The following is a 19,874-nucleotide window of genomic DNA, read 5'->3' on the forward strand; positions in this document are numbered from 1 at the left end:
AAATTTATATAGCACTACTATTTATTTTGACAGAGGCCCCAGGTTCCCTTTTTAAAGGTAATTTATGAAGATAAAAATTTAAAGCTAATGCTTTATATAGCTGTAATCTGTAAATATAATACGTATGTGCTATTAGAGTATGAACTGCTGTGCACCAAATATCAAGCACTTTATTTTGTGACGCCAAATTTTTCCGCAATGAAGTACTAAGTTTAAATATAGCTTGCAAAAAAATAAACAAAATTCAAGCATTTTCTCTGCTTCTGTATTCTGAAGTAACTAATAAATATTTTCATCTATTTTTTCTTCCCACCATTCATCACCTAAACTAACTACCATGCTCGTAGCCAAAAACGTCAAAAGCATTGTGTGGCCCCCTCCTAATCCCTCAGAAGATGAACCCGAAAGTGAACTTAATCTAAATTGTAATCAAACCTCATTACACAGTGATTTCACTTCTTTATCTGAAGAAACAATAACACAAAATACCAACAATAGAAAAATAACTGCTAATGAAATAAAGACTACGGATTCATCTATAGCTCCGTTGTTGCAAACAATGGAGTTTTCTTCAAACGCCTTATTTGATACGACGCAGATGGCATCGTCTACCATAAAATCACAAACCGCTGTTCAGAAACAACGATCTGAGATTAAACAAGAATTTTCAAGTTGCACCGTTCAATCGTACTCACAGCAAGCTTCTGATTGCAAACAATTTTCTGTCTATCAAAATGTTGTGGCACCAGAAGAAATGAATAAGAGAAATAACACCATGGAAAAATCACGACTTGAACATAGTTCAAATGTCGTGCAATCTAAATTTAAGACGGGAGAGAGTGTGTCTCAAAACTTTCCTCCTCTCAATGCAAATACTTCAAACACAAAAATGCAGCCATGTTGGAATAAAGTAAGCGATAATAAAATACAAACTAAAGAAAATCCAATGTCATCAAAAGTGACACAATCAGGTGTTAAGGCACCCGAATCTAAGAAGTCTATAAGTGGAAAACCCCTGGCTGGTACAGCAAAAACCAATACTTTGCAAAGAGGATCCCTGTTAGAAGCCCTTACTATAGCTCCAGATCGACCATACAGTCCATTATCGTTTCATATACCAACAGTGCATTACAATAAGTTTCAATCCGGAGAATACCAGCCTTTGTCATCTGAAGCTGTGCCATCACTATCGTTTTCGGAATGTAGTCAATCTAATCAATCAAATCAAACTTCAGAACAAAGTGCAATACAAAATTCTGGAATTTTGCAATCAACAGCAGCAACTTCAGCATTCAAACCGGTGTGCAAACAAACGTTTCCACCTCCAAAACCACAAGAATTATCGTCACAACCTTTTTCTAATTTAAGTAACCAAAGTAGTGGTTATAAAGATTTCTCTCAATCAAAACAGGAAACAGTACAGGAGTTTAAACTGTCACAAAATAAAACGCAACAACAAGAATCCTCTATTTCTACAACTGCTTTACCCAGATCAGAGGGTATTCCACAATATCAACAAGTTCTAGTACCAGAAGTATATAACCCAGAGCAGCAAAAGTCTTTCACGCCAAACAACCCAACAAATAAAGTCGCTAAAACGGACAGACCGATGACTTTCCAACCAGTTGTAGATGAAACATCGCTTAGAATATCACCTGCTCGGAGCCGTCCAACAACACCAGGTATGATCAATAAGCCGGCTCCCATAATACCTCATTATCAAATGAATTTAGTTTCTATTGAGCATCAAGCTCCAGAAAGCCGTTTATACAAACCTGGTAGTACTGAAGTCAGTCGTTCTTCAACTCCCATAGCACGATGTCATTCTCCGGCACCTGGGCCTCCAGCTAATCCTCTAAAGGCACAAGCTCCCAGAATAAAACAAACATCTCAATCTACCTTTGAACAAGCACAATCTTGCAATAAGCAATTGTCAAACATCCGAAAAGAACACGAGATGTCAGGACCAGAGTTACAATCTCAGATGTCATCGTTTAGTCCTTCAGATTTAAAAACTTATAACCCGAATCAACCCACGGTTATAAAAGACGAAAGACAAGCAAATGTAGAATATCGCACGGAAAATTATAGTCAAGGTGATCTGAATATAAAAGAAGACTCTATGTTAAATCAGAACTATGGCGAAAAACAAACAGAATTTCAAAATATAAGTGAATATGGCGACACTACCGTTCAAACTACAAAAAAAACCTTCGAAGAATACGAAAGCTCACAATCCGCTAAGGTTATAGAAATTCACAAGGGCGATTCACAAACTTACTGTTTAAATCAGCCGATTGATTCTAATACGCAACCATATAATTCTAACTCCAAGCAGGTGTTCCCCCCTCCTCTTTCAACCATGACTCCAACCCAACAAAACTTACTTCGTACTAATGACAGTGTTGTCAATGCTAGTAAACGATCAGAAATGTATCAACCAACTCCTTTTATATCTGGTGCTAACCAAGGTCCAGTGTGTGATCCTACCCCATCAACAGGTTCCAGTGTAGGAGCTGCGGCTCGTGGTAAAGCTTTTGGCGTTTCATCAGCTCCAAAACGTGGCAGGGGTATCTTAAACAAAGCCGCTCTACCCGGCTCTCGTGTACCTCTTTGTGGGTCCTGCAATGGCAACATTAGGTGATTCAATGAACGAAATGGTTGTGTTGCGTTATGCATGATTTTGTTTGATATAATATTTTTTTTGAGCTTTCAATTAGGAACTAGTTTAATTTTTAATTCTCAACTAACAATTACAACGAGTGTGTTGATGTTGTATTTTGTTTTACTATTAGTTTAAAAAAAACAAACACGAAACAGTCTACATACCGAAGAACGCATCATTCGGCTCTCAATGGTAATGAAACAGGAACTCAAAGAAAGAAAAGGCCCGTGACAAAATTAAATGGATAAAACACAATGATTAAAAAACACTGTGTCATACTTAGTGTAACAAACTCTCTAAATTGACAATATGACTTTCTTGAATGCAATCTTGACAACATTTTGGATGTGATGGTAAGGAGATAAATAGACAGTAACGTGAAGTATTCGAATTTCAGAACCACTGAAATCGATCACGATTGTAATCCGATGCGAATAACTTTGATTGCGACATATCAATTTACGGCCCCCCTATCCTATATCTAATGAACATAATTCTAAAGCAGGATTTAAAATGCTACAATATTACTACAAGCAAAATATACATTCTGCCAATTTACGACGACGCTACAAATAATGCTAATGCGGCTAAAGTGAATATTCAAGCAGCTAGATACCTAGTAATATTGAAAATGACCTCTCTTGAAGAACTATTATTATAGAGACGTAGTTAGTGCTTGTTTTTCGTATGGGTCCCATTAAATGGTAAAAAAACACAACTTTTTCTACTACTTTATGTGTAGCGTCTAAATTGTTACGACAACCAATTAAACATTACAATACATACAAACAATTATCCAAATAAGTGATAATGTTTGCTTCGTGATGCATGGTTTTTAATGTTCATAATTTTATGTTTGTATTTGATTTTTGCTTTTCAACTAACATTATATTGTGTGTATTGATGTTGTGTTTTGTTTTTTCTAACAGTTAATGAATGTCAAACAGCGAACAATCTACACCGAACCGACTATAAAAGTCCGGCTGAAGAACGGCTAATACGAAAAATGGCAAAAATGGCCCTCAACGGCTATGAAATTGGAATTCAGAGAAAAATAAAACCAGCCGACCATATACAGTCCATGGCTGACAAAATTCAAGATACGGTGGTTACAAAACATCCTCTCAACACCGACACCATACCTTCTGCTGATACTAGCCGTGATAATACTTTGAAACGATCAGTAAACAAGAAGTTTGAAAATAATTTGAAATCCATTGATTATACGCCTCTGAAACCAACCAATGGAAGCTACTTACCAAACAGTAACGGGACAAATAACACGTTCAACAATACACATACACCCATCCCTCCACCTCTTCCAACAACTCCGGTGCCAACATTTCAAGTGCACAGCACGCCTATCACAAATATATTGAATAGCATTGTACCACAGAATTCAGAGTACAATAACGCTATTAAGAACAATATCTATGACGAATCCACGTTTAATGAGAAAACTCAAAATGGTGGTTATTCAAGCAATGACGATTCAATTAAAAGCAAATCAGAAAATATTTTTGACAGCATCTCCAAAAAGAAAACGGCTTTCGAAAAAGTTACGGATGATTCGAATTCTTCAAATCATCATGATTTTAAAAATGAGTCTAAATCTGAAACAAATTATTCCAATACATTGAGCAAAAGAAGATTATTCGAGAGAAGCGACGCTTTCAATGAATCCTTGACAAAAAATACGCAGAGGAGTACGGAAAACAGTAAAATGTCACATCACGACAAAGAGATTCTAAATAAAAACAGTTACTCCAAAAATAATTTTACCCAAGAGTCCAAGATAACAAAGGAACAAGACGAGAACGACAAAAAACTACCGAATGATCTAATTGATGATTCTTTGTATAATTTTAAACCAGTGCTTAACGGAGGCGCTTCGTGTAGTAGCAGTAGTAGCAGTAACAGTGGTTACAGTGGAAACAGTAGCGGGAGTCGGAGCAATGGGATCAGTAACAAACAGGAAAAGGATTCAGACGGTTACTGCGAAGAAGTTGTTGTAAAACGCAGACAGAAAAATAATAGAAACGACAACGGCCGTAGAGATTCCCGAATCGTCGCGAGACCATTGAGTACCATGACCTCAGAGGATGTGACCGACGGGCAATACATTTGTCATGTATGTGACAAGGCCATTACCAGGTAACGATTGAAGTAATATATTTTAGGATAAAATATATTTTTCACGCCGCTCAGCCTTTTTGCATGCGTGTAGTTTGAAAATAATACACTAACCAGTTAATCTATGAAAAAATATGTATAATTTATATGTAACGATATAACTTAAAAAAATAACCATATTTAATTCTAATTAGGGGTCCGTTTATTACCGCGTTGGGTCGTATTTGGTGTCCTGAGCACTTCGTTTGTGTTAGCGCATCCTGCCGACGTCAGTTGCAAGACATTGGCTTCGTGGAAGAAAATGGCCAACTATACTGCGAGTTCTGCTTCGAGCAATACATCGCCCCTCCTTGCGACAAGTGTCATAACAAGATAAAACAGGTATGAATTCAAACAAAACAATATCTTTATAGGTACGTTCTCAGGTTTTTGTGATGTATTTATAATTTTTCCAACTTTCTCATAGGACTGCCTGACCGCTATCGGCAAACGCTTCCATCCAGAATGCTTCAACTGTGTATACTGCGGCAAACTGTTCGGGAACAGTCCGTTCTTTGTAGAAGACGGCCTGCCATATTGTGAAGCAGGTCTGTTTTTGAAACATTCGGATTTACAAAATTTTTATATTTAACAATTTAATTCACTATTCCCTTATGGATATATGTTTGATCTCTTAAAATAACCTATACTGGTGATAATTTTACGCTAAATATTCGAGTTTACCGAAGAATTCTTTTTTAAATGAACAGCCGCTGGCCACGGTTCAATATTATGATTTGTTTTTTGGATATTCGTAGATATAAATGTATTGTAATATATGATGGAGTCGATTTTGATGTTAGATTGGAACGAGCTGTTTACGACCAAATGTTTCGCTTGCGGTTTCCCCGTGGAGGCCGGCGACAGGTGGGTGGAGGCGCTCAACAATAACTACCACAGTCAGTGCTTCAACTGCACGGTGCGTATGCGAGCGGATACACTTGAATAATATATCTAAAAACATAAAATAGTCAAAACTAGATCGCAGATATTGCCCTCTCACATGTTGTTTTCTCGTGTCTAAACCGATGTAACACATTAAAATATTAAATTTACAGAGCGCCAGGATACGATACTGAATTATAGAACGAATCGAACAGTACATTTTAATAAACATACGATACACATACGATACGATATACAGTCAGTCGTTAGGGTACAAGCTCGTCATACGCTGCCATACTGTGTTACGCCAAAATTAACATTGTGTGTTTTCCAATTGTGTGTCCCAAGAATGTTAATGTTATAACTCATATATTTTTATTATTTATCGATTAAAAATAACCTCCCAGAAACTTCGGGAAGGCAATATTTTTGTAGACGTAGTTATTAGATAGTGCTTGTATTTTCGCTGCGTGCCATTCCATATAAATAACTTAAATTGTTTTGGCTATTTTATGTATTATGTTATCACAAACACTCTAGAATTATATTCACACGATAAACTTAGTGACGATGTTTGTATAAAAAGTTTCTAAAATTATTACCTCAAATATGACTAACTATACAATATTAATTAAATATATTTTATAGTTAAATGAATGTATGATGGAGACTGTAAATATATATGGATTGATTAGTGACTGTCACGTGTGATGTTGTCTGGGATATGTTTGTTATGAGTTCTGCTGTAATATAAATCCTGTTCCTCAGGTGTGCAAGAAGAACTTGCAAGGGCAGAGCTTCTTCGCCAAGGGAGGTCGACCTTTCTGCAAGTCTCACGCCCGCTAGATCTGACACCACAGACGGACAGATTATGTACAATTCCGACACTGTTTACTCTACCACAACCTTCCGACCCATTTCCGCTTCCCCCACCGTCGATCAACCAGTTAGGACCAGAAAATTAGAAACACCCCTCCACTTCGATGGAGGACTGTTTTCTGATATACGAAGCACGGACGGCAAGTTACTCAGCAAAGTGACCGTAGACCGAGTGAGTAGCTCGACGCGCCGTGACGTCATCGACACACCGCACGTCTTCGAAACAGAGGACGGTTTTGGCAACAAAGGCTTCGTAGACGACATCGTGAAAACTGAAAAAGTTACCAACGAAGATATCATCAAAGTAAAATTCACTCCCGTACGCCGAGAGCTAGATTCCGTACCCTCGTGGTCAATAGGCAGCGGCTCGGAGTACAAACCCGCGGCTAGGGTTGATTACCTTAACAACGATTACGAAGACTTGCAGAGCTACAAAATCGTCAATTCTCTGTGCAAACAAAAGATTTCAGATCATCTAGAAACAGAAACGGATAAAGAAATGTTGGTCGCGAACGTTTCGACGGACAGAGGACATAGTCCTTTAGCAAACTTCGTTATTTCTGATCATTTGGTAAAAATAGAAAACTATTTGCAGGAAAGTTTGGATATTTGTTCAGAAACTAAAAGTCTTGCTGAAGCCAGACTAACGCCTGAAATTATATCCTCATCCTCGAAACCAGAAAAAGAATCCGTAAGAGAGGACATCGTTTCCGAGGACCATAAACACCAATATGAGGCTCCAGCATCCAACAATGATATAACAAGTCCTGTTAAAAGTTACCAAACGAATGAAGTTAGTTGTCATCATGAAGTTGATACAAAAGATCAAAAAGAATCTCATCACAAGAAGTCCAAACTAAACAGTGTCAAAACGACAAAACAAGGTGTAATAACCGCTATGTATAATATGCCGATGCACTATCACGCAGCCATGATATGTTTTGTGTTGGTTGTATATAACCTGTTTCATCAGTACGTTAAGCAAAACTTCGACGGAAATAATCGCTTTATAAATTAGACGATACATTTTATTTCTATATTTCATATAATTTTTTTTTTCTAACAACTAGTCAACAAATTTTATATTAAATAAAATTTCAACATTTCAAAATTTTTTGAAAAGATCTTTATGTGTAAATAACAGGTAATGAAGCCAAGCCAGGCCCTTGTTTTAAGATCTTTGAGTATTTGGTGCTTATATGAAAAAGCTCGCAAACATATTGTGATACTTCACTGCTTTCTGTTAAGGCTTTGTACACAGCTTCCGGAATGTTCACTAACACTAACGGTAGAATATTTTACAGTTGTCAAACCCTGAAAATATCTATTGGTGCACCAAATTTTATATTGTTTACGAAAATCAATTGAAACTATTTTTAATAAAAAAAAAATATATAACGAATGTATACATGTATTTCTAATAATATTATTTTGTTTTTAATGCTGATATAAATTGTACTAAGGCACATAAATGTTGCATTTTGCATATTGATGTGCCAAATTTTATTATTTATTTAGAATTTATAGCAATAAATAAGGTCAATTATGTGAGCTTAAATAAAATATTTTATCCTATAACATTGTTTTATTCTCCGATAACCCGTTTTTTGTGTAAAATTAATAAAACAAATAAAAACAATGACTAAATAAAAAAAAAAAGGAAAAATGTTGACATAACTTTAGAGTTTAGTCCATTAAAAATGTGAATTAAACAAAATTTTGGACTTGTATACAAATAATTAAAACAATGAGAACATCGCATCGACAAGAAACAATGTTTTAATCCAAAAAGGAGTATATAAAGTTACCAAATACAAATCTAAAGAAATATTAAATTGTATTTAAACTAAACATGCTACAGGAAGCAAACGCACTTGTATCAAAATCCACGACGCCATCATACTACTAGAGTCTAGAACTTTGGTTACAAAAGGCGCCCTCCGAGCTGTACTAATTATAACAATACTATAATTCTAAGGAAGGGCTAGTAGGTTGTTTTAGATATACACCTTGTTAGGTTTAGTGGGTCAGGGCGTCCTTCCTCGCCCTTCTAGGGTGGACTACCATCCCCACATAACCCGGCCTTGTCCCCACTAGGTCGGGTATGGATAGAACACATTGCCCCGGGATAAAAAAAGGTTGTTTTAAATATGGGCTTCATCTGTGCAAAGACGTGCACATAATATTCTGCCAGTGTTTTGTAGAATGGAGGAGACACGATCCGGAATTAACTTATGAATTTGAAGAACGCGGACAGCGTTTCTTGACCAACGAACAATATTTACGATCATTTTAAGAGCACATACAAAGTGCCTAAAAGTGTAGGACTCTATACGGATCCCAATGAACAAAAACCTGGAATTCCTCATATCGCTTTCCACGGCACTCCACTAACGCTAGAGGAAACATTTAATCAGGTAAAGAAAAAATCGTCTAAATCTGCACCGGGACCCGATGGTATCCCATATATAGTCTTTAAAAAAAATGTTCTTCGGTTCGTAAACATCTCATAAATATATACGATAAAATCTGGTTAAGGAAGCAAATCCCGGAGTGCTTCGGGAAAGCAATTTCTTTCCTCATTCCCAAATAAGATCGAGTAACTGATCCGAAAGATACTAGACAATAAACTTAACAAATACTATATCAGAAATCTTTTTCTCAGTTCTACAAACGAAAATGACACGATTCGTGCTCAGAAACAGGTATTTTAGGCCAAATCACCAAAAAGGGTTTTTACCCGGGATTTCTGGATGCCTAGAACACAACACTTTGCTGTCGGAGAGTTTAAAAGATGCTAGGAAAAACGAGAGGCAAATTGCAGCCTGTTGGATAGATTTAGAGAACGCGTTCGGGTCGATACAACACGAATTGATGCTATTCGCGCTGAGATGGTACAACTTTCCACCCCTAGTCAGTGATATGATCTCGTCGTATTACCCATTATTAAAGTTTTCTATAATAACTAAAGAAGGCCCTTCAAAAACTTTGAGTTACAATGTAGGACTATTTCAAGGTTGTTGTTTATCTCCAATAGTATTTAATATTGTAATTAATATCTTAGTAGATAAACTAATCAGCAATGAGAAAAAATGGGTGTATCGGTTCAAATTCAATAATAAATACACATAATCCATTTTAGCATTCGCTGACGATCGCGCAATACTGAGACGTAACCCCAAACACTGTCAGGTACTATTAGAAGTCTGTTTCTCGGTACGCGGAATACAAGATATACCTCATACGATCCGGGATTATCGTTAGGCGGTCAATGCGTTTCTACGGTTACAGAAAATGCACCATTTAAATTTCACGGTCGTAAGATTAATAATATAGGTCGTACTCCATCTTTAGAAGGAATAGTAGATAGCTATTTAAACGATCTTAACAAGTTAGATAGCCAACAGATCAGTAACGTCAAAAAAAGCTTGGATCTACGACAATTACCTAACTTCATGTTTAAATTGGCCTTTCCTCGTCTATGATTTTAATAAAACCCTTTTGCTCCAAATTAGATGCAGGCGTCATAAAGATGTTGAAGTTGTGGCTCGGGCTAACGCTAACGGCTGATTGAACAGCATTATTCAGGGATCGCAATAATTTTGGGATGAGTCTAAAAAGGCCATCGGAGCTATATAGACACCTGAGAGTTTCCAAGAGATATATCCTGGGGAAATTCCATGATGAAATCATTACATCGCTCCCAAAAGTCAAAGATGTCCCAGAGCTAGAGTCACGACTTCGTCCCGACACGAATGATTTTAGAGATGCAAATCGAGTGGTTAGACATAGGAGATTTTTCATACCATTAGCACTAAAATGGCAATTAATTCATGATTGGTCGCCAGCATTGCTAAAATTTATCTCAATGCGTTCCAAATGACCCTTCCAGATCAGAGTAATTTAGTGAGGTGGGGTAAAGGTACCGAAAAAACTTGCTATATCTATGGGAAGGCAGTTGGAACTGATAAGCATTTGCTGGTGGGATGTAAGGTACTCCTGGTTAGCGTTCAATACTCGCGTCGTCACGATAGGGTTCTGGAAATCATACGTGCAGCGTTTAATCTTTCAGTAGCCAGAGCGCAGAGGGAAATAACCATAAACGAACGATCAATAGGTTTTGTGAGAGAAGGCACTAGGGCTTCAAAATCAAACGTCAAGCCTTACTCTATACTTAAAGCGGCTTCGGATTGGACTATAATATTGGATACGTATGAGAAACAATACAAAATCCCAGAGGATATTTGTGCGTCGTCCTCCAGACCAGACATATTTATGTATTCGCGAATTTTAAAGTGATAATAGAGCTTACGGTTCCTTGGGCAAGAAACATCTCCATAGACCGTGCCATCAAGGTCAATAAATGTTACGAGCTCACAAACGAACTCACTCGAAATAGGTTCGTCATGGATTTTTACGTGGTAAAAGTTGGAGCGAGAGGTATAACATCAAAATCTCTCTACAACCCACTAAAAGACCTGGGCCTGTCCAGAACTCATATCAATTCATTACACTAATATCAATTCATACTTTGAACGTACTTCAAGTTTCAAGGTTCTTTTCAAATTTGATTATGTAGAGAGAGGAACTTGGATGGTCGAGGTGAGCGTTTTGACGCGCGTTAGATGTATTTATTTATAAAGCTTTAATTTAATCCATGCAAAATACATAATAAACTATAATATTTTAAGAATTACAAAAAAATAAATTACAATTTAAAGCGCTAAATAAATTTGATTTTCAATTACAATAATTAAGTTTGATTTTTTATTATAATAACGCGCGTTAGACAGAACCCTTTAAACCTACACCTGGATCGCAACTCCCAGGCAGTGTTGAAGCTCTACTCCCTGCAACGCGATGGACCCGCCACCCGCACGGTGAATCCATGGAATGCTAAGAGGTTTCGTCCCAAATTTATCTTTAATTGAAGTCATAATTAGGAACTATGTTAGTAGGTAGATCTAAAAGAACACAAATTCAATTAGATGCACACGTAGGAGATATATACAGTGTTAAAAAATGTAAAACTGATACTATTATTGTATAAAGGTAACACAATTTATTACTACTATAATTCCAAGGGAGCCACTTGTAACACTAACTATAATAGTGATGTAACGAATGTCATATTTTGGACCTTCCCGGATGCGAATATCTGCTGCCAACATTCGCGAATGTGAAAACAAATCTTTTAATCCGTAAAACGATCACAGAATACTCAACAGAAGAACTTGTCGCAAGCGACGTTAACCCTTAAACTTGGTGGAAAGTGAACAAAGAAAGATACGGTCTTCTGATTCCTGTAGTTCGACATTACTTAGTTACAGCACTGACGAGTGTCCCCAGCGAGCGCATATCTAGTGGCGCTGAACTTATGTGCACACCACATCGAAATAGACATGAAGGACACAAGGCATCAAAACTACCATTTTAAAAGTTTAATATTCCCCTACTGAAGTTCAATTATTAACATGAAAAATATAATATAATACAAACTGTTACTTTTTAAGGGAGAGAAGTATATTTGTTTGAGAATGTATTTTTCTTTGTTTGTTTAGAGTTAGACTATTTAAAGGTCTACTGTAGAGAAATATAATTTTTGTTTGATTATCTAAATATTAAAAATATATCTAAAGACTGAGAAAAAATTTAACTTTATTAGTTTCAATTTCGTTAAAATTTTGTGTCACAATCATAGCAGATTATTTTTGTTCATTTACATTGCAATTAGTATATAGTTTGTTTACTAAATTCTTATGTGAATGTGATTATGAGCTTAAGTTACTTTTTATTGGATTAAAAAACATAACAAACTAATAGATATTCTTTTATTAACCAAGTATTATACAATTTCATCATACTCGAAATAACTTCACGAATGCGATATGCAATAATATGTGACTATTCATTACATCACTAACACTATATTATTACATATCTTTGACTTTTTCTACCTAAACCACCGGCAGGTCTTTAATTTGATCAAGACTTGGTTTTTCTTAATATTACATACATATTCCTGTATGTATCCTGTACATGCAGACCAAAATTAATGGTTTTACTACACATTTTTACTATTTTGTTACTATATAATCTTGTTATTTTCGTTTCCTTTACAGAAACCCTGATCATTGGGAAGACAAGAACAAAGTGTCTATCAGTTACAAGTTACAAATAGCAAAACTAACTCCGTCAAGCATATTTTAAATTAAAACTTCCTTTGGCTTTATAATATGTTTTTTTTATATTTAACATGAATTTTTTATCATGCATTAAAGTGAAAGGTAACAACAAAAATTCTGCAAGAACTTTTCTTTAATAGAATAAGAAATTAAATGATAAAGCCAAAATATGTTTTTAATTATCAGTGTCTTCACATGGAAAATATAATATAAACTATTCAATTATATATATAACACTTAAAATTAAATAACTTATACAATTCATTCTAAATGTTATTCTAAGGGCGATTTCATTTCTTCACTGGATTCACCATGTAAGTATTTAGTTACACTGTAACAATAATAATAATTACAACACTGAGCAACGGGTTGTAAAATAACATATAAATGTAGAAACAATTTCTTTCTAACAAACTACGTAAAGTATTATAAAGTTTAAAGATTCATATAATTTCTTGGTAATTTTAACCTTAAAATTTCCATAAAATATTCTACTAATAATTACCTCAATAATCTTTAATGAAATCATTATTTTTAAGGCTTCAGTTTAGGCAATATTTTTATTAAAATTTCATACATGATCACGCAAAAATCATAAATATTAATGATTAAAATAAAAAGAATAAAATACCTTTTCCAATTAATTCCCAGACCAATGAAAGTGAATGTTAAAAAACCATGCCACAATGTCGTAAACATAGACACAGGTTGTCTTTTATGGCCAAAATTTTTAAACGTCCTTGTATTTAAGTAAGTAATTTTATAAACATTTAACATTTTATTTATTATATAAAACCGCATATAGTAAAACTCTGTTAAATGTCAATTGTTATTAAAAGTCAACTGTCAAGTGTCATTCGTGCAAAAAAAAATTGTAATTTCACTGAATAAATTAAACCTCAAAGAAAACCCAACTAATTAATTACTATATATTTAGAGTAGACTTTATATGGTAAAAAAGTGCATATGTTTTTTAGGTAAATAAAAAATATTTCTTTATAGAAAAAGATAATTGTTATTGTTAAAATATGACTATCAAAAGAAAGAAATATGCGATTTTATATATTTATAACTACGTAATTGGAGGCACACAAGTTACAGGTAACATTTCATAAAATGCTTTAATTTAAATATAAAAACATGCAACTTCCTGAACATCATTTGTATCCACATAACAAAAATACATATCTTAATATATTAGAATTATATAAAGTATTACTGTTAACTAAATTGTAGAGATAAATTAAGACATATAATTTAAATCAGAATATCAATCAGTCATATGCAAACGCTACTTTTAAAAAATAACCTTTTTACTGCCTGGAGTTACAATTAAGATTTTGATAATTTGCAATTTACATTTAGTTTGAGAGTTTGATTCCGCCTCTAACATTTTCAATATTATATTTTTTTCTTTACAGATTTCTGAACGCACAACGCATGGATATATAATTAATTAATTTACACTCTGATATAACATTTTCCCCCTAAGAAGTTACCTTATTCTCATTTACTGCTCCCTACAGCTACCAATATTACAGAAGAATTGGAAGACGGTTCTTCTAATTCTTCTGTAATATAATTCTAGAAATAAAATAAACTACTAATAACTGGTTGCTGTTAACTGAGATTGTTACGTATGTTTCGGTAATTCTGAATAGAGTTTATGCTATGGAACATGAAATAATTTCATAAACATTATTGATACGTAGCATATTTCATAACAGGTCACTTTACAATAATTAAAAGACAGACAAATTAAAGGTGTTTTGCGTGTTCTTTCTAGATTTACCTGACATTTTATTTCCAATATTACACATTTATTAAAACTGGTGGCATATTGATGGAAATTTGAAATTTGATGTAGAAGCTAAATTTTTTAAGGTACTAGCAACAAATTTCAATCTTAATGATGGACATATTCACATTAAAATCAGTAGGAAAAGTAGTCCAGTCGAACATGTAAAGCTTTTCTTTAGGATTATTGCAAATTTTTAAACAAATTAAATATAATAATCATTTTTTAGACGGATATTTCTAAAGGAATTTAATAAAAGAACCATTTAAGTCAAATAGTTTTATTTAAACACATTCAAGTATCGTCAAGGCGGTCTTAATTATAATGAAACATATTTTTTTCGACGGTTAAAAACTAAATACTTATCTCTATTCCTTACTTATGCTTATGTACAAAATAGCGTGTATATTAAAACTTCACGTTATTTACACGGAGCGTTCATAAACTAAATGTTTCGAAAAATAAAGACTTGTAAACATTTTTTTTTATTACATAAAGAACAATTCCGATTAAGTTTTTATTGTATTACTAGGTAAATTTACCTATAAACACCAAAGTGACTTACACTACGTAAGTAAAATTATTAATTTAAAAAGAATGTCAGATAACGGCATATTTAAGTTACACGTAGCTATTGCTACGATTACTCTACTATCACTTGCAATGAAGATATAAAAAAAAATCAGTTACCGCAGCATCACTCACAAATGGAATCATAATACTAAAGCATATAGGGCTACAGTGATATATATTAATTGTATGAATCATGTCATAAGTTCATTGTATGTCAATCCTCAAACTTAATGGAATGGACCCCGGTGTCGATGGCGCCACCCCGGTAGGAACCGCGTTTTTTCTTTGTTTTCTCGTGTTTGAATGACTTGCCGCGTGTGTGCTTCAAGTCTTGATTAGCGCGCTCGCCCCACGAGCCGCGGGCTCCGTACTGTTTGGTTACAAATATACATCATAAATATGTATGACGTCATTGTCTTTATAAAGGGGTTCTATAATTTTGAATGAAATGAACTGTGTAACCAATGGTTTGCATTGTGTATTTTTTTTTGTGTCGAGCGAATTTAAACTTTTCATTTTTATCTTATTTGCCTTCATTTCTCACCTATCTATTCGAATACAACTTTCTTATTTTGTTGGTCGCCGCCGTCCCCGAAACTCTTTCTGTTATTAAACCCGCCTTTGTTGAATCCCCCCCTGTCCCCTCCCCAGGAGTGTCTATCACCGCGGCCACCCCGTCCTCCCCTCCCACCCCTGTCTCCCCAACGACCTCCGCCACGACCTTCACGATCGAACCCTCCTCGTCCTCCCCTACCCCCTCTATCGTTAAATCCCCCACGGCCTCTGAAACCTCCCCGACCTCCTCTATCGTTAAATCCGCCCCGGCCTCCCCTATCATTAAAGCCGCCGCGGCCTCCCCTGCCGCCGAATCCACCCCTGCCCCCTCTATCGTTAAACCCTCCCCGGCCGCGGAAGCCTCCACGGTTCATTCCCCCTCGTCCACCTCCGCCTCCAGATTTGTTGAGTTCATCGTCTTCTTCGGCGTCATCCTCACCTTCCTGACAGAGATAAATAAAATTTAACACCAAGACAACCCTACGTAATTTCTAAATGACGATAAAAGTAAATGCCCAAAATATAAGCCACAGAGCCTGACAATGTTATTTATGTTATAAAGCTATCACTTAATGAAATGATGTGGAGTTGTCTTGGCTTCTCAACTTTTAGGGCATTTACCTTAGCTTCAAATGAATTGTCTTTAAGTCTAGGATCCACTTCAACTTTTTCTGTGACAACTCTCCTGAAGGGAGTTGGCTTACTTTCTGGGCCTTTGTCACTGGGTGTTGATGAGCAATTGGTCCCCTAAAATAGACATTATACATGACTAGGGTAATAGCATGTTATTAACCCAAATAATATTAACCACCTTATCTCATAATCACACACCTTTAGATCCATTATTATGTGTAGATTTGAGAACAACTGTACCAACTTAATGTTCAATACTTAGTACATATTTTAATGTAACATAACTTTTCTCCGCAAACTAAGAGCATACAAATAATATTGGTACAACTTAATTGTCTTTACCTTTACAAAATTGCTATATGGTTTCTTGGCGGGTGTTGGCTCTGCTTCATTTTCAGAGGCTTTCCTTTTCTTGCCAGCTTTGACGTTTTCAGACTGGAATCAAAGAAAACACAGTATGGTAATTAATATTTCAAACTGTACTGACATTAAGAATGTATATGATTGTAGCTTTATTTACCTGATTATTTTCCTTCTTCTGCACTTCAGTTGGTGCTTCATCATCACTATCATCATCATCAGACGACTCTTGCTTTGGCTTGGCTTTTGGAGTAGACGGTGGCTTCTTTTGTTCTTCTTCACTACTATCGTCACTGTCTGATGGTGCTTTTTTAGGTGCGGCTGCTGGTTTAGCGCCAGGTTTTTGAACCTTCTTAGGTGGTTCTTCATCACTGTCATCAGAAGAATCTTCCTTTGCAGGTTTAGCCGGGGTTGCTACTTTAGCTTGCTTAGCTTTAGGTTCATCGTCACTGCTGTCATCGCTGTCTGAAGATTCTGCCTTTGCTTTTGCTGCAGGTTTGGCTGGGGCTGGAGATTTTTGGGCCGGTTTTGGGGGTTCATCATCACTATCATCAGAAGAAGATTCCTGTTTCTTCTTGGCTGGGGTTGGTTTGGCTGCAGGTTTAGCTGGTTGCTTCGCTGCAGCCTTGGCTTTTTCATCTTCAGTACTTTCATCACTATCTTCTGAGGATGACTGCTTCTTGTTGACCTTGCCAACTGGTTTGGCAGCTGCCGCTTGCAGTTTGGGGAAAGCTTTCTGTTGGGGTTTCTCATCTTCACTGCTGTCGTCAGAAGATGATTCCTGTTTTTTGGGTGCAGCCTTAACTGCTGGTTTATTTGGTGTGGGCTTGGCAGTGGCAGCCTTTGGAGGTGGTTTGGTGGCATCATCCGAATCACTGTCATCTGATGATTCTTCTGCTTTTGATGGTTTAGCAACAGGTTTCTTGGCTGGGGTTGCTTTAGGAGCTGGCTTTTTAGGTTCATCATCACTGCTGTCACTGTCCGAAGATTCAGCTTTCTTTTGAGGAGTTTTAGCTGGAGTAGCTTTAGCTGGTGTGGCTTTAGCTGGAGCTGGTTTGACTGGGGTAGGTTTTGTTGCTGGCTTTTCATCTTCACTGTCTGAGCTATCATCAGAAGATTCTTGTTTAGCCACTTTAGGAGCTGCCTTGTTTGCTTGAGGTTTCACCGGCTGAGCTACTGGTTTCTTTGAACCATCATCACTACTGTCGCTGTCATCTGATGATTCTGCTTTCTTGGGAGCAGCTTTCGGTGCAACATTGTTAGACTGTAATAAAAGCTTGCATTCACAAAAACTCGACATGACTAATGATCCCTATATTTCAATTTCAGTTATCAGAGGTAGTGACGAAGGTTTAAAATAATATCACATATAAATCAATCACAGCCTTTCATCATTTTGTGTTAAATTAAATATTAATATAAGTTAACTAAATTATACCTTGGGTGCAGGTTTGCTTTGAGGTTTCTCATCTTCCGAGCTATCTGAATCAGAGGATTCCTTCTTTTTCTGTTGGGCATTACCATTTATTTGGGCAACAGGCTTTTTAGGCTTTTCGTCTTCGCTAGAGTCATCAGAGCTGTAATATATGTGACTATTATAGCATCATAAAGACCTTATGAAGTAAATATCTACAAACACAACATTATGTTCATAAATAGCCTTGAAGTGATCTATTATTAATTCTCCATGCTTACCTCTCAGCTTGTTTTTTGTTGGGCTTTTGCTGGCTTTTGAATTGTTGAAGTATATCAACAAAAGACGGCAGATTCTTAGCTCTGGGTTTCTGTAACAAAATCATAAGAATATTTGGAATAAAAAATAAATTACCATAATTTTATGCTTACATACCATAAATGGCCTCTGAATTCAAATGTTAACTATTAAATTGACATACATACATAAAAATTAAGAGCTAAGATTTCAATAGTAAAATACAAAATAGTTTCACTTAATAAAGTCAAGGAAACATTGATATAACTTTAAATAAAAAACTTAAATATTGTGAGAAAAGAATAAAATAGTATAAACAAATAATCTATTACAGATTGCTTAAACCAGCTTGAGCATCGAATTATTGCCCACGTGCGCCGAAAAGGTTATTTTTGACCAAGATTTCTGTGAAACCGAGGGCAAACTGTGGTGCTCAATACTGTTTTAGAAAAAAAGATGTGATGCAAAATTATTGTACATTCATTTATAATTAATAATAGTTATACCTATATAGAAATACGATTATTTATTCAGTTTTCCCCGAAAATTTATAAAACTTGAGAAAAATCAACATGAAGTATGGAAATATATAATTATATCTGGAATTTGAACTCATCAGAAGTTATATATAAATTGAAGTAACTTTTAATAATTTTACACTTTGGCTTCAATCAACATACTCCATTGAAGAACACGGAAGTACATATCAAGAAGTGTTAATAAGAGATGCTTTGAAATAAATTTATATCTAAGATTATAAATGTTGTAAAGCACTTATACAAAATATGATTATTATACTATAATAATATAAATTAACACGTGGGGTCTTCCGAAATTATAATACACGTGGTCATTATGCGTATTGTACTTACCGCTTTTGTTATTTTTAAAAAGTTACTCGCTAAGGATTTGTCTATACTATTTAAATATTGATGAATAATTGAATTGGCCTCAGCCTTAATATTTTCTGGTAAAACACTCATTTTGATCACACAACAGAAGAACTATACCGGCAGCGTACCACCGCACGGTTCTCAAAAGAATGTACACAGATTAGAGACTGAGGACAAGCCTGCCTACAGTTTATAAAATCTACCGAAACCATAGACTATAACCTGAAAAATATCTTTATATATAAATATGAATTTTACAATTTTAGAATTTAACATTGTTAAATGAAATTATAATTCTCTTCACCAATTTTTATATAATTATTGTAATACAAGATTTTCGGTGCATTGGTTAACAAAATATTTACCTTTGTACTTGAGAAATGTGAAAAGTAAATTACCTCTTTTAAATATAAAAATATTAGATATAATAGTAGTTACACTATCTCTTTACAGAAGAAAACAATTCGAGATTACTAATCTTTTGAAAGTAAATTCATTTATAATCCAAAGATTGAATAGACTATACATGTATTTTAACAAGTTTCTTTTAAACTTATCTGTATCT

The 19,874-nt window shown here is 35.1% G+C and overlaps 3 protein-coding genes and 2 long non-coding RNA genes across 12 annotated transcripts in view; 2 read left to right on the forward strand and 3 right to left on the reverse strand.

Moving 5' to 3' along the window:
- Window positions 1-8,179, forward strand: part of LOC116765537 (PDZ and LIM domain protein Zasp) — a 28,844-nt gene extending 20,665 nt beyond the window's left edge. The window contains exons 11-16 of one of the 6 annotated variants that reach the window (XM_032655026.2): window positions 34-57; window positions 3,595-4,819; window positions 4,993-5,179; window positions 5,265-5,385; window positions 5,641-5,756; window positions 6,491-8,179. In XM_032655026.2, coding sequence (XP_032510917.2) covers window positions 34-57; window positions 3,595-4,819; window positions 4,993-5,179; window positions 5,265-5,385; window positions 5,641-5,756; window positions 6,491-6,568 — 1,751 coding nt within the window. In that variant the 3' untranslated portion in view covers window positions 6,569-8,179. Of the gene's footprint in view, window positions 1-33; window positions 58-347; window positions 2,641-3,594; window positions 4,820-4,992; window positions 5,180-5,264; window positions 5,386-5,640; window positions 5,757-6,490 lie in introns of those variants that run through there. The other 5 variants (XM_032655023.2, XM_032655029.2, XM_032655028.2 and 2 more) reach the window with 5 other exon arrangements.
- Window positions 1-19,874, reverse strand: part of LOC116765836 (calcium uptake protein 1 homolog, mitochondrial-like) — a 183,946-nt gene that overhangs the window by 123,937 nt on the left and 40,135 nt on the right. The gene's annotated exons all lie outside the window — the stretch shown is intronic.
- LOC116765672 (uncharacterized) lies at window positions 12,411-13,731 on the reverse strand. Its single transcript, XR_004353180.2, has 2 exons — window positions 13,418-13,731; window positions 12,411-13,117 (listed from the first exon to the last, which is right to left on the reverse strand). It is a non-coding gene; the product is annotated as an uncharacterized LOC116765672 (long non-coding RNA).
- LOC133319052 (uncharacterized) lies at window positions 13,738-14,853 on the forward strand. The gene is made up of 2 exons (XR_009752748.1): window positions 13,738-13,887; window positions 14,208-14,853. It is a non-coding gene; the product is annotated as an uncharacterized LOC133319052 (long non-coding RNA).
- LOC116765622 (nucleolar protein dao-5) lies at window positions 14,849-19,474 on the reverse strand. Of its 3 annotated transcripts, none has more exons than XM_032655167.2 (7): window positions 19,289-19,473; window positions 18,401-18,489; window positions 18,144-18,282; window positions 16,866-17,969; window positions 16,688-16,780; window positions 16,334-16,459; window positions 14,849-15,527 (listed from the first exon to the last, which is right to left on the reverse strand). In XM_032655167.2, the coding sequence occupies exons 1-7, from the start codon at window positions 19,397-19,399 to the stop codon at window positions 15,372-15,374; spliced, it is 1,818 nt and encodes a 605-aa protein (XP_032511058.2). In that variant the 5' UTR covers window positions 19,400-19,473; the 3' UTR covers window positions 14,849-15,371. The 3 variants fall into 3 exon arrangements, with proteins under 3 accessions (XP_032511058.2, XP_032511057.2, XP_061378003.1); XM_032655166.2 differs by lacking the exon at window positions 16,334-16,459 and adding an exon at window positions 15,702-16,155 and having other exon boundaries at window positions 15,387-15,527; window positions 19,289-19,474; XM_061522019.1 differs by lacking the exons at window positions 14,849-15,527; window positions 16,334-16,459 and adding an exon at window positions 15,591-16,155 and having other exon boundaries at window positions 19,289-19,474.

The sequence above is a fragment of the Danaus plexippus genome, chromosome 11 (genome assembly GCF_018135715.1).
Source record: "Danaus plexippus chromosome 11, MEX_DaPlex, whole genome shotgun sequence".
NCBI classification, from domain to species: Eukaryota; Metazoa; Arthropoda; class Insecta; order Lepidoptera; family Nymphalidae; genus Danaus; species Danaus plexippus.

Coding starts and splice junctions, on each gene's coding strand:
- LOC116765622 (XM_032655166.2), bottom strand. CDS start 19,399: ATGAGTGTTTTACCAGAAAATATTAAGGCTGAGGCCAATTCAATTATT. Junction 18,283..18,400: donor AACAAAAAACAAGCTGAGAG/GTAAGCATGGAG, acceptor CATATATTACAG/CTCTGATGACTCTAGCGAAG. Junction 16,781..16,865: donor AGAAGAAGGAAAATAATCAG/GTAAATAAAGCT, acceptor CTTTGATTCCAG/TCTGAAAACGTCAAAGCTGG.